This window comes from Rhinolophus ferrumequinum (genome assembly GCF_004115265.2).
Source record: "Rhinolophus ferrumequinum isolate MPI-CBG mRhiFer1 chromosome 5 unlocalized genomic scaffold, mRhiFer1_v1.p scaffold_110_arrow_ctg1, whole genome shotgun sequence".
In the NCBI taxonomy this organism is placed as follows: Eukaryota; Metazoa; Chordata; class Mammalia; order Chiroptera; family Rhinolophidae; genus Rhinolophus; species Rhinolophus ferrumequinum.
The window spans coordinates 9,364,228-9,377,097 of record NW_022680355.1 but is presented as its reverse complement, the minus strand read 5'-3'; the positions used below and the strand labels follow the sequence as shown (position 1 = coordinate 9,377,097).

The following is a 12,870-nucleotide window of genomic DNA, read 5'->3' as shown; positions in this document are numbered from 1 at the left end:
CATAGTCATTAAGAGTCAAAATAACCTAGGTTTGAGTTCTACGTCTGCCCCTTGTTAGCTCTGTGACCTTGGATAAGTCACCTAACAGACACCTTTCTCACAGGTTGTTGTGTTGATTAAATGACATAATACATGTAAAACACTTATTACGGGAATTAGCATATAGTAATTGCTCAGTAAACTTGAGCTGTTAATGCTGTTATTTAACACAGATGTTCTTGCACATAGGTCTCAGTCTTGTGAGTTTTACATGGCAAATGTATATTGAAATCTTTTCCTTTTTAATTATGAAATTCTGTCCATTCACTTTGAAGGATTTAAGAAAATAATAATAATGTATAGCTTTTAAAAAATGTGAAATTAATACAACAAGGTATTTATTATGTCACTTAGCTGGCAACCTTACCAGTGTCAGAACTGAGCTTATAACCAGAAAAAAAAAAAAAAAAAAAACTATATATATGAGACAGCTAAAGTAAAGGTCAAAAGTTATATAATAAATTATCAGCTCTTCTTCATTAAATGTCTTTTTTTCTTTCTATAGTACATTGTAGCTTTTGTATGATAGGGGCTCAACAAATAATTTGAATAAATATATTTTTATACAAGTTTTTCAAAGTTGCTTTTCTAATTTCCCAGCCAAAGGTGGATAGCACGGGAGCAAGGACAGCCTGATAACAGTGAAAAGCAACCAAATAGATAAACCTCAAAATTGAATACAAGACGTTAAATAGGTAGCAATTGGGAGCCAGTCAATTTATATAAAGACAGTTCTAGGTCCTGTAGCAACCCCTAAAGGCACATTTTGTTAGAGTACAGTAAGTGATGACCGGCCTGGCCCTCTCTCCCAAGTTCTAGGTTCATCTCTCCAGATGCCTACTTTGATAGCCTCCAGTTGGGTATCTCTATCAGACATCTCACACTCAGTGTTGAAAACTGAACTCCTGATGTCCTCCCTTGAAATTGGCTTCGCTCACAGACTTCCCATCTCTGTTTATGAAGGTTTCAGCCCCTGGCAAGAGACGCTGTTAATGAGATTGTAGTTGGCACGTTCTGGGGAGGGCAATTTGAATTACACTGAGTCTTGCTGTGATTTCACTATGGTTTATAAATATGTATTCATATATGGATATACATTTTTTTATTTTGTAGGATGAAGAAAATGGCAACAAAGGAGGTATGCTCTAAAAGTTTTAATTTTTCTCTTAATTATTTTTCTATTTAAGTCTTTCTGTTCTTTAATATTAAATGAGATGGTATAGCTTCTAGAACCCAAATACAAGTCCTGACAATTAAGTTAGTGAACTCATCCTAGAAAAAGTGCTACATAGCTCATTGCTGAATATCACTACGATCACCTCCTAAGTACTCCCCTTGGGAAGCTATGCACCAATGCCAGTGCCTAGTCCACCCTTCAAAGCAATTTTGGAACTCTTTTTCTGGAATGGCCATCAGAGCTGTTGTCATATTACCCTTGATGTCTTGAATGTCATCAAAATGTCTTCCTCCTAATATTTCCTTTATCTTTGGGTAAAGAAAGAAGTCATTGGGGCCAGATCAGGTGAGTAGGGAGGGTGTTCCAATACAGTTATTTGTTTACTGGCTCAAAACTCCCTCACAGACAGTGCCATGTGAGCTGGTGCATTGTTGTGATGCAAGAGCCATGAATTGTTGGCGAAAAGGTCAGGTCGTTTTCGCTTAACTTTTTCATGCAGCCTTTTCAGCACCTGCAAATGGTAAACTTGGTTAACTGTTTCTCCAGTTAGTACAAATTCATAATGAATAATCCCTCTGATATCAAAACAGGTTAGCAACATCTTGCAACAAATTCGTGAACTTAATTGTCTGACCTTGTATATAACAGTTCTTAGATGTGACAGTCATAGAAATTAAATATTTTTACTGTAGATTTCAAAATTTTCTGAATTCATTGTATCATAATTTGAAGATGTGATGATTTTATTGTTAATTATATATTAGTGTTTATGGGGGGATATATGGTTCTGAGGACAGTAATTCTGAGATTTTTATTCAATTAGTAGTCTTTTAAATTTAGTGGTTCTTTTAGGTAAGAAATGTTGTATGTTTTATCTACCCAATTTATTGACTCAAATATTGAAAAGTAGAGAGTTTTGGTTCTTGTAGTTAGTCTTACTGTTGGATTTAAACATTAAATCCAACTCTTAAAAGGAGAATCATGCTGGAGATAGGGTTAGGTCTTAATAACTCCCATTTTCTTTTGTTTTAATTTTATATGAATTTTAATGAGTTAAAATTTACACACAATAAAATGCACCCATTTTAAAAACTTTTATTTTTAGATAATTTTAGACTTTTACAAAAGTTACCAAAACAGTACAGAGAGTTTTTGTATATCCTTCATTCAACTTCCCCTAATGTTGAAAACTTACATAACCACGGTACAATTAACAACGCTAAGAAATTAGCTTTGGTATGATACTATTACCTAAACTACAGACTTTATTTGGATTTTACCAGTTTTTCTACTAGCGTTCTTTTCCTGTTCCAGGATTTCTCATTGCATTCAGTTTTCATGTCCCCTTAGTCTCCCCCAGTCTGTGACAATGCTTCTTCTTTCCTATGTTTCATGCCCTTGATACTTTTGAAGAGTACTGGTCAGTTATTGTATAGAATGTCCTTCAGTTGGGTTTGTCTGATGTTTTCTCATCATTAGTTTGAAGTTATACATTTTTAGCAAGAATAATTTGCACCTATTTTAAGTGTATATTATTTTGATAATGCATAAATCGTGAAACCACCATTCCAATCAAGATATGACACCAAAAAGAACCTCTGTCATTCCATAAAGTTCCCTGGTGCCTTTTTCCTGTCAGAACTTCCCTGGCCCAAGGAATCGCTAACGACAGATTAGTTAGGCCTCTTCTAGAATTTCTTAGGAATGGAATATGTCCTCTTGTGTGCCTTTCCCTTGGTGTAATGTTTTTGAGATTCACCATTTTGTGTGTATAGGAACTAACAGTACTGTCTTTTACGCTGAGTAGTTTTCCCTTGTATGACATACCACCAATCGTTTATCCATTCACCTGCTGATGAACCTTTGTAATACCCATATCTCATTTGAGGTCTTGGAATGGTTATCTTAAGGGTTCAAATGAGAGGACAGGGTCCCTTTCAGCACTATCAAAAGTAATCTGACAATATAGGGCCAGGTAGAACCCTTCATAGTTGTCACTGTGGTGCAAGATGGGGCACTCCTGCGTCACCATCTGTCATGCACTAGAGTTAAGGATGAATTCCAAATGTTGCTTGGCATGGATTATAAATAGGCATTAGTGGGGAAAAGGAAAGCTTCAAAACCAGCATCAGCAAGAGGAAAGAGGCTGTGGCTCCTGTCTCTCCCTGTCATCCTACAGAATGATGTGCTGATGAATTTCACGCTCGTCGTGTTGTGGTCTCCACGGGTAGAAATATACTTCTAATAAATGTAGAAGGACATAGAAAACTTTACACAGATGATTATATATCTGAGATAGCTCACTGAGTGAATGGATTTAGTTATATGCTTTGACTGGAGAGAATAGACTCAAAACATTTGTAAGGGAAAGCTAGAAGATCCAGGTTTAACCCAAGGGGATTTGGAGAGGCGTGATAAAATGAGACTGAAGCCTGTGATCTACCAGGGAAGATTACAGTTTAAAACCTATTTTATTTATTAATTTATACCTAATCTCATTCAAAAAAAGATTGTCTCCACGTGCTGAATTACATGTATCACAGTAAGATGAAAAATAAGGTTCAAAAGTTCATGGTAAAAAAAATGAGTTAAACTGACATTCGGGAGATTTAGTACACATAAATGTGTGCTGTAGATGCTACATTTTTATCAAAGATAGACTGTAAATTTGCTTTTGAGCTTTTCCAGTGGCCAAAAGAAATAATGAAAATATGATTAGTTAAGGATTCACACTATTCATTATAAAACAACATCCTGTTTACACTAAAGTCGGAAACAAATTTCTCCAATTGCCCTCATAATGGAAAACAAAGAGTAAAGAGTAATACAATAGATAATACCCTTAATACCATTCTTCGTATGGCTGTTATTTAACAAATCTCTTAATATAAACTGATCTCAAAACCCCACGGTTTTGCTCCCCAGGGGACACTTGGCAACATCTGTAGACATATTTGGTTGTCAGTCACAGTTGGGGGCAGGGTCCTGTGCTACTGGCATTAGCAGGTAGAGGCCAGAGATGCCGCTGGACATCCTACAGTGCACAGGACAGCACCCCACAACAAAGAGTTATTCAACCCAAAACGTGAATGGTGCCGCTGTTGAGAAACCCTTGGTTACAGTGATAGACCCTAATACAGTGTGGTCCACCTGTACAGCTCCTGAGAGTCTGGCTTGATACAGTGACAGTATTCAGACTGTTTAGAAGAATGGATATTCAAAACCACGTATCCAGTGATCTCTTATGATTATTTTCTCTTACAACTGAATTTCTATCTGAATGGAGTTACTGCTATAGTTTGAGGTTAAATTAATCTGGCTGTTCTACCGGCTTTCATGTAGTTAATGAAGGAATAATCATAAGTAAGGGAAAGGTTACATTTTAAGAAAATAGAGAGGCAATATAATAACCACTAGAAGGAAAAATAGCTAAAAGAAAAAATCAACAAAGAATGTAAATAATTGAAATATAACAAAAAGTTAACATTAGGAACCTAATAGACTGAGGGAGACAATAATTATAAGCTAGGTTAACAGAAATTTTAAAGAATAATAGAAGAAGTAAAATAGATACATTGAAATTAAGGCTTTAAAATAAGAAAAATACAAATTCAAGCTGAGCAGCAAGGTTCATCAAAGTAAGACATTTATAAAGTCCAGAACAACCATACATTTTCTTCTTAGGAAGAATATGAAAGGCATGAAAGTACCTAAAAACATTGTTTTATAATATACTTGGGAGGAGAACTGCTTGGTTTTTTATTTTATTAGAGAGTAGTAGAAATTATCATATGATTGAGGACTTAATCTATACCAGGCATCATAATATATGCTATTATTCTTTGTTATCCTCACTGAGATGCTGTGCGATGTGAGAAAATATCTCCCTTTTGTAGAAGATGTGAAAAAGATGTAAAATATTGCCCAAGATCACACAGCTAAGTGACAGAGGTGTGTGTCTTGAAATCAGGTGTCTAACTCTAAAGTCCATCTTTTTTTAACTCTGCCATCTTAACTTTTGTTGACTTTTTTAAGTCTCCTTCATTTCTTTAATTTGTTTTAAAAATAGTTATGTCTTTTTTTACACTTTATTTTGACAATATTATTTTATATTAATTTTAGGTGTACAGCATATGGTTAGACATTTATAATTTAAGAACTGATCTTTGCACTATGCATAGATATTACCATATTACTGACTATATTCCCTATGCTTTACTTTACATCCCCATGACTATTTTGAAACTACTAATTTGTACTTCTTAATTCCTTCACCTTTTTCACCCTGCTTCCCAACCCCTCCCATCTATCACCCCAATAAATCTAGTACCCATCCGACACCATACATAGTTATTACAGTATTATTGACTATATTCCTTATGCTGTACCCTACATCACCATAACTACTTTGTAACAACCAATTTGTATTTCTTAATCACTTCCTCTTTCTCACTCACGCCCAACCCCACTCTCATCTGGCAACTATCAAAATGTTCTCTGTATCTATGAGTATACTTCTGTTTTGTTTGTTTATTTTGCTTTTTAGATTCCACAGATAAGTGAAATCACATTGCATCTGTGTTTCTCTGTCTGACATAGTCCACTCAGCACAGTACCTTCCAGGTCCATCCAAGCCGCCACAGATGGCAAGAACTCATTCCCTTCTATGGATGAGCAATATTCCACTGTATATATGAACCACCTCCTCTATCCATTTGTTCATTGACAGACACCCAGGCTGCCTCCACATCTTAGCCATTGTAAACAGTGCTGCAATGAACATACGGATGCACTCGTTCCCTTAAAGTAGCATTTTGGGTTTCTTCAGATAAATACCCAGAAGTGGGATCACTGGGTCCTTCTTTTTATAGCCTTTGTTTTAAAGTCTGTTTTGTTAGGTATAAGTATTGCTACCTCGGCTTTTTGTTTGTTTGTTCCTTTCCATTTTCATGAAATATCTTTTTCCAATCCCTTTAGTTTCAGTCTCTGTGTTGTGTGCCTTTTGATCTGAAGTGAGTCCCTTGTAAGAGGCATATGTAAGGATCTTGTTTTCTTATCCATTCAGCTACCCTATCTTTTGATTGGAGCATTCTAATTATATCTTTTTAAAAATAGTTTGACTTATGTAAGGTCAGGAATTAGTAGATAAATATAGGGCATATTTAGAATGTTATGGAATTAACTCTAACATTTCTCTGCCTTAAGAAAGTTAAAAACAAGGAAACTTGATCCATATTTGTGAATACCTAAGGACAAAGAAGTCACATGAAAGTCAGGGATATCCCAAGTTTAGAGGCCTGAACATCTCATAGGAGCAACCATCACTTGTGCCTCAAGTCTGAATACCTGGCTAGCAGCGGACTGGGAAAGGCCAAGGAGTTGAAGGACTTGCTAGCACTCTGCCTGCCTTTGCTTCCAGGACCAGGTTTTCCTCTTGTCGGCCCGGCTGGTAATGGGGGTCACAGGCTAGTCCACAGAGGCCTGGTTAGCTTAAGTACAGTGCTCGTAATACCATTCCAAGTAAACTGATCAGCCACCAGAGCATATTCTGTGTGAAGAAACCTCTGACTGCTGAACAATTCTTTATAGGTCAGTTTTTAGAATGCAACCTGTTTAGAGACAGACTACATATATTATTTTAATTCAGCTAAGTGTTATGGTTTTTATTTATAGTCTTACTTCCTTTTAAAACTTATTTTCAAATGTATTGAGATTGCAAAATCCTTTTATGTGAATTTTGTCTTAATGAAATAGAATTCCAGCCTCCAGTGTAATGATCCGAGTCAAAGCCTAGAGCCGCTGGGGAGAAAATAATTGCCAGAATTTTATTCAAACTCCTAAGAGATCCTGTTATAATGCCAACAATTCTGTGAAACAGTTGAAAGGTTTTGTTTTGGTATTCTTTCCTTTTGGCAATAGAGTGGAATCTCTTTGCCACTTAATTTTCTGATTATTCTTCTTACCATCTGTTATGTTTCTTGTATCCTATATGTGTATACTCTTTTACATTTTAAAATTTATTTTTCTTGTGCTCGCTTCGGCAGCATATATACTAAAATTTATTTTTCTTTATTGTTGGTTAGTGTTCTGTACCGTGATGCAAATAACATTTACAAGAAGTCCATTAAGGTAGAAAAAGAGTTTTTGGTGGTAATAGTTGCTTATGGACAATTAGTATATGGTGGACCTCCTGTTGTCCCTTAAATATCTGGAGAAAATAACTCATAAGTAATCAAAATAAGAATAAAGTTTTTAATTACTATTATTTCTTCTTCCATGAGTAAAACTTCTCTTTCAGTTTAGTTGTAGGGACATTTCCAAGGTTCTAAAATGTTATGTCATTTTATTAGGTGCTTAAATAACTGTTGAATTTCTACTTTGGCTTTAAAATTTATATTCAAGCGTGTTAATAAAAAAAAAAGTAACTGAGAATTCTATAAGTTTTCTCAGTAGTAAAAATTTGTATTTTGTGATTGCAGAATTTGACAGTACTGATTTAACAGTGCTGTAACCTACTTTAGAGTTTTCTTTCTTTCCTTTTTTTTTTTGTAAAAAAGGATAGTTTATTAAAAGTAAAGAGTACAGAGTCACAGCTCTTGGAACGAGAAGGGTTCCCGAACTGGTTGCCCCAGTGTTTTCTAATAACCAAGGCTTTTTTAGTGGCAAGAAATAGAAACCTCAGGCCACCTCAGGAAAGATGTGTTAACTCTAAAAACCAACAGGGCATCTCCAAATTCAAAGTCAAGAGCTATCAAGATACCTACAGAGCCACAGACATTAGAATTGAGACCTAGAAAGCTAATAAATGCAAACAGTAACAACAGCAAAAAACTCTTGGCTTTTGATCTTCCAGAGACTCAGACTCTGGTATTCATAGGATGATTTAAGTGACTTTCACAGTTAATTTTGATGATACATGATTTTCTCAAGAGCTGACCTGTACAAGGTACAACCCTTATGGTCTCTTTTTTTCCTTTCTCTCTCATTATAATGCTTTCAAATTCCTGAGAGAGAAATCTAATTGGCCCATTTCATCATTTTATAGCAGGTGTACAGCAACCACTATGTTTAGAGCTCAAATATTCTTCACTATAATGAAAAGTTAAATTCTGTAAAGCTGAGAAAATTGGATGTACTTTATGCCGTTAATGTTCATTAATAGATTGCAAACCTATTTCCTCAAGTTAGTGTAACACTAAAATAAGGGCCTGAAAATTTGTTGTAGGAAGATATTCTTATTTTTGGCAGGTCTAACGTCTCTGATGTGGTAATAAGGTGTCAGAAGCGTGTTTCATTATTTCTAAAGTGTAGCGTTACTAACTGAGCTCCATGGATCTCTTCTGATGTCTTTGAATTAACTGAACCCCTTAGGATCCATTTTTAACTGTATTGACAGTTTAAGCTATTTGAGTTTCCCTGGTAGTTAGGTAAATATTCCAATTAGTTGCATATTTTTATTAGCTTTGAGTACTGTACTGTTCAGTAGGATAACCACAGGTGTCTGAAATTGTTTGAAGATATTTTAAGAAGTAGAGATGATGATGACGACGATGACGACGACGATGGTAATGATGGTAGTGGGGGTGGCAGTGGCAGCTAGCTCATAGTGTGCCGGGCAGTGTTTGTTACAAGGCGTTTCATGGATTAACTCAGGAACAGCAGCTTTCCTCACAACAACAACTTTCCGGGGTGGCTGTTATTATCACTTCCATTTTTTAGATGAGGAAACTGAGGCATGAAGCATTTACATAACTAGCAAGTGGCAGTGTTGGACAACAAACTCAGGCAGTCGGTTCCAGTGTTTCCTCCATGGCTTCTCAGAAAGTTCTTTACTCTCACATAATTCATTCTTGAAAATGAATAAGAAATAGGGTTCTGTTTCCTTGAAAGGGAGGAGTATTAAAAGATTCCCCAGTTCAACTTTCAGATACAATTTTGGCTAACATAGTATTAGCATTTCATACTTGTTCCTCCATTTTCTTTTTTATCTTTGTAATTGAACATGTCCTATTGGCTTAAGTCTGTTGAGCTTAAGGATAAAGCATCATTGTTTTAATATTTGCAGTTGATTTCCATCTTTGATTCAGTTATATATATATATTTATATATATTATTTATATATAATAATATATAAAGTTATATATTTATTTATATATACATATATATTTTTTTTAATTGGGGAATATTGGGGAACAGTGTGTTTCTCCAGGGCCCATCAGCTCCAAGTCATTGTCGTTCAATCTAGTTGTGGAGGCCGCAGCTCAGCTCCAAGTCCAGTCACCGTTTTCAATCTTAGTTGCAGGGGGCGCAGCCCACCATCCCATGCGGGAATTGAACCGACAACCTTGTGGTTGAGAGTTTGCGCTCTAACCGACTGAGCCATCTGGCTGCCCCTCCGGAAGCTCAGCTGTAGCTCCTTGTCTTCAATCTAGTAGCTCACTGGCCCATGTGAGAATCAAACCGGCAACCCTGCTGTTCAGAGCGCGCGCTGTAAATAACTGAGCCATCCCACAGCCCTTATTCAGTTATATTTTTGATGCCTATGCACCTTATGGCTGATATAACTTGTTTTGGTATTATCTTTCACTTATTTTTATGAAATGATAAGGGCACTCCTAGGTATTTACCAAAGATAAATGAAACATTTACTGGAAAAATATTTGTATAGGCATGTTCCTAGCTGCTTTATTCATAATAAGTAAACACTGGATTCGACCTAAGTATTCATCAGCACATGAATAGATAACTAAATTGTGGTGAAGCCCTGAAGTGTAATACACATAGCATCATGGATCCATCTCAGAAACATTTCTTTTAGTGGTGAAATCTTCACATAAAATTCACCGTTTTAAAGTGAAGAGTTCAGTGGTATTTAGTACAGAATTAAAGGATATGTGTGAAATGTTGTGCAGCTACCATCTGTCTGGTTCCAAAACATTTTCGACATCCCCAAAGGAAACCAGTATCAGTAAGCAGTCATTTGCTGTCCTCCCCTCCCGAGTCCTTGGCGACCGCCAATCTGTTTTTGGTCCCTCTGGACTTGCCTATTCTGGATATTTCATATAAATGGACTCATACAATAGTAACCTTTTTTGTATGGTTTCTTCTAATTAGTGTAATGCTTTTGAGGTTTGTCTGTGGGTGCCATGTATCAGTACTTTTATTTCTTTTTATGGCTGAATAATATTCCATTGCATGTATATACCACAGTGCTTATCCGTTCATCCATTGATGGACATTTGGGCTTTTCCACTTTTTGGCTATTGTAATAAGTGCGGCTATGAACATGTGTACACAAGTCCCTGTTTTCAAGTCTTCGGGGTATATATCTAGGAGTGGAATTGCTGTGTTATATGCTAATTATATGTTTAACATTTTAAGGAGTTGCCAAACTGTTTTCCACAGCAACTGCACAATTTTACATTCCCACCAGCATTGTTTGATGGTTCCAGTTTTCTCCACATTCTCACCAATGCCTGTTATTTTTCATTTCTGTATTATAGCTAATCTAGGGAGTATGAAGTGGTATCTCATCATGGTTTTGCTTTCCATTTCCTTACTAACTAATGATGTTGAGTATCTTTTCATGTGCTGTTGGTCATTTGTGTATTTTCTTTGCAGACACGTCTCTTTAAGTCCCTTGCCCATTTTTTTAATTGGATTGTTTGTCTTTTTGTTTTTTAGTTGTAAGTGTTCTTTAAATATTCTGGATACTAGGCCACTGTCCGATACATGATTCACATATATTTTCTTTAATCCCATAGTTAGATTTGGAAATTTTTGTCTATTTAAATTTAATATTAATTATATATTTATTGTTTATGCTCCTAATTTATTTTGAAATTTCTGTTTATTTTAGTTTGAATTTCCTGTAGTTCTTTTTTCTCTTTTTGAGAGTAAATAAGATATTGCCATTCCTTTAATGGTTTTTCTAGAAATTATAATATACAAGTTTATTAAAGTCTAATGTCAATTAATATTTTATTCACCTCTGAAACAATATAAGGATCTCAGAACATGTTAACTCTACTTGTCTCCCTCCTATCTACATGTCAACTTTACGCTGTGTTGCGGTTCTTTTCGTTTTGTTTTTTTCCTGAAAGGTCTTTGATTTGCCTTCATTTTTGAAAGATATTGTTGTTATTACAGGAATTCTAGGTTGGTATTTTCTTCCAGCAGATTGAAGATAACATTTCACTCTCTTTTGGCTTCTTGTTAGTAAGAAGTCATATTTTGATGTATTGGTTCTTTGAAGGCAAACTTGGAAAATATCTGTTAAGATTTTCTTTATATCTTTGGTGTTTGGCCATTTCATATGATGAGTACAGGTGAGAATTTATTTTTATTTTTCTTGTCTGGAATTCATTGAGCTTCTTGTGTCTGTGGATGAATGTCTACCACCAGTTCTAGAAAATTTTCATCCAGCGTCTCCTCATATATCATGTTTCCCCCAAAATAAGACCTAGCCGGACCATCAGCTCTACGGCGTCTTTTGGAGCAAAAATTATTTCAATGTAAGACCGGGTCTTATATAATATAATACCACGTCTTATATTAATTTTTGCTCCAAAAGACGCCTTAGAGCTGATGGTACGACTAGGTCTTTTTTTCAGGGAAACACGGTGTTATGTGACCTTCTGTATCTCAGTGTTCTCTTTAATTCTTCTGGAGTCTCATTTAAACATAGTTTAGATTTTTTTTTTTTTTTTTTACTCTATCCCTCATGGCACTCCTAAAGTCTCTATTTTTAGCTGCATTCTAGATAATTTCTTCAATATATTCCAATAGTTTTCTTCTTAACTGTTTTTTAAAATTTTGATTATTAGAAGTTCTTTAGGGTTCTACATGCTCCATCTCTTCCTATAACTCCCACTTTACAATTTTAGGCTTATTTTTCAAATTTCTTCAAATATGGTAATCAGAGTTGTTTTATAATCTGTCTGGTAATTTCATTATCAGGAGTCTTTGTGGGTTTGTTTCTCTTTTCTGTACTTTCTGTGTGAGCTCAGAGTAGGTTTTTTGCTGTGTATGTTTGACAATTGTGTGTTTGTTGACCTTCAAAAATTATTACTGGAAATTCTTTGAGATCTAAGATGAAAAAGCTGTTCTTCAGATGGATTGGTATTTGCTTTTATCCAGAGGCCAGGCTATCACTTGATTTGGACTACATATCTTATGTAAAGTGTGGCTTCTAGCCATGTCTCAGAGATTGATTCCCCACCCCCCACACACACTTTGCATAGTACCAAGATATTATGTGACCTGGATTGCTGGGAGCAGTTTTTCTAGTTACCTTACTCCTAGGTGTGGGAAGAGTCTCCTAACAGATTCCTGACTGGACAGGACTGGGCTTTTTTCTTCTGCCTGCTTGGTGAGAAGCCCTTAAAATGGAAGCTCATGTTCACTAGCCGGGACATGTGTTATATTATTGATCTTAATAGTATTTGGGGTGTAATTTTCTAGTAGCTAGGTGTATATGTGTATGCACTATGTTTCAAATATAAATTAAGCATTCCTTTATACTTGCTCAATTTCCCAGTACGTTGATACTTTATTGGATGATTTATTGGATGAAATACTGCTCATGTATTTGTCTTATTAAAATAACTTTAAATAATCTGTCAGCCCAATAAACTTTAATTAAAAATAAATAA

The 12,870-nt window shown here is 35.4% G+C and overlaps 1 protein-coding gene across 1 annotated transcript in view; it reads left to right on the top strand.

Annotated features, from left to right (window-relative positions):
- ARHGAP21 (Rho GTPase activating protein 21) overlaps positions 1-12,870 on the top strand; it is a 95,233-nt gene that overhangs the window by 23,150 nt on the left and 59,213 nt on the right. Inside the window, 1 exon segment of the mRNA XM_033100824.1 lies at positions 1,153-1,177. Within this exon segment, the coding sequence (XP_032956715.1) occupies positions 1,153-1,177 (25 nt within the window).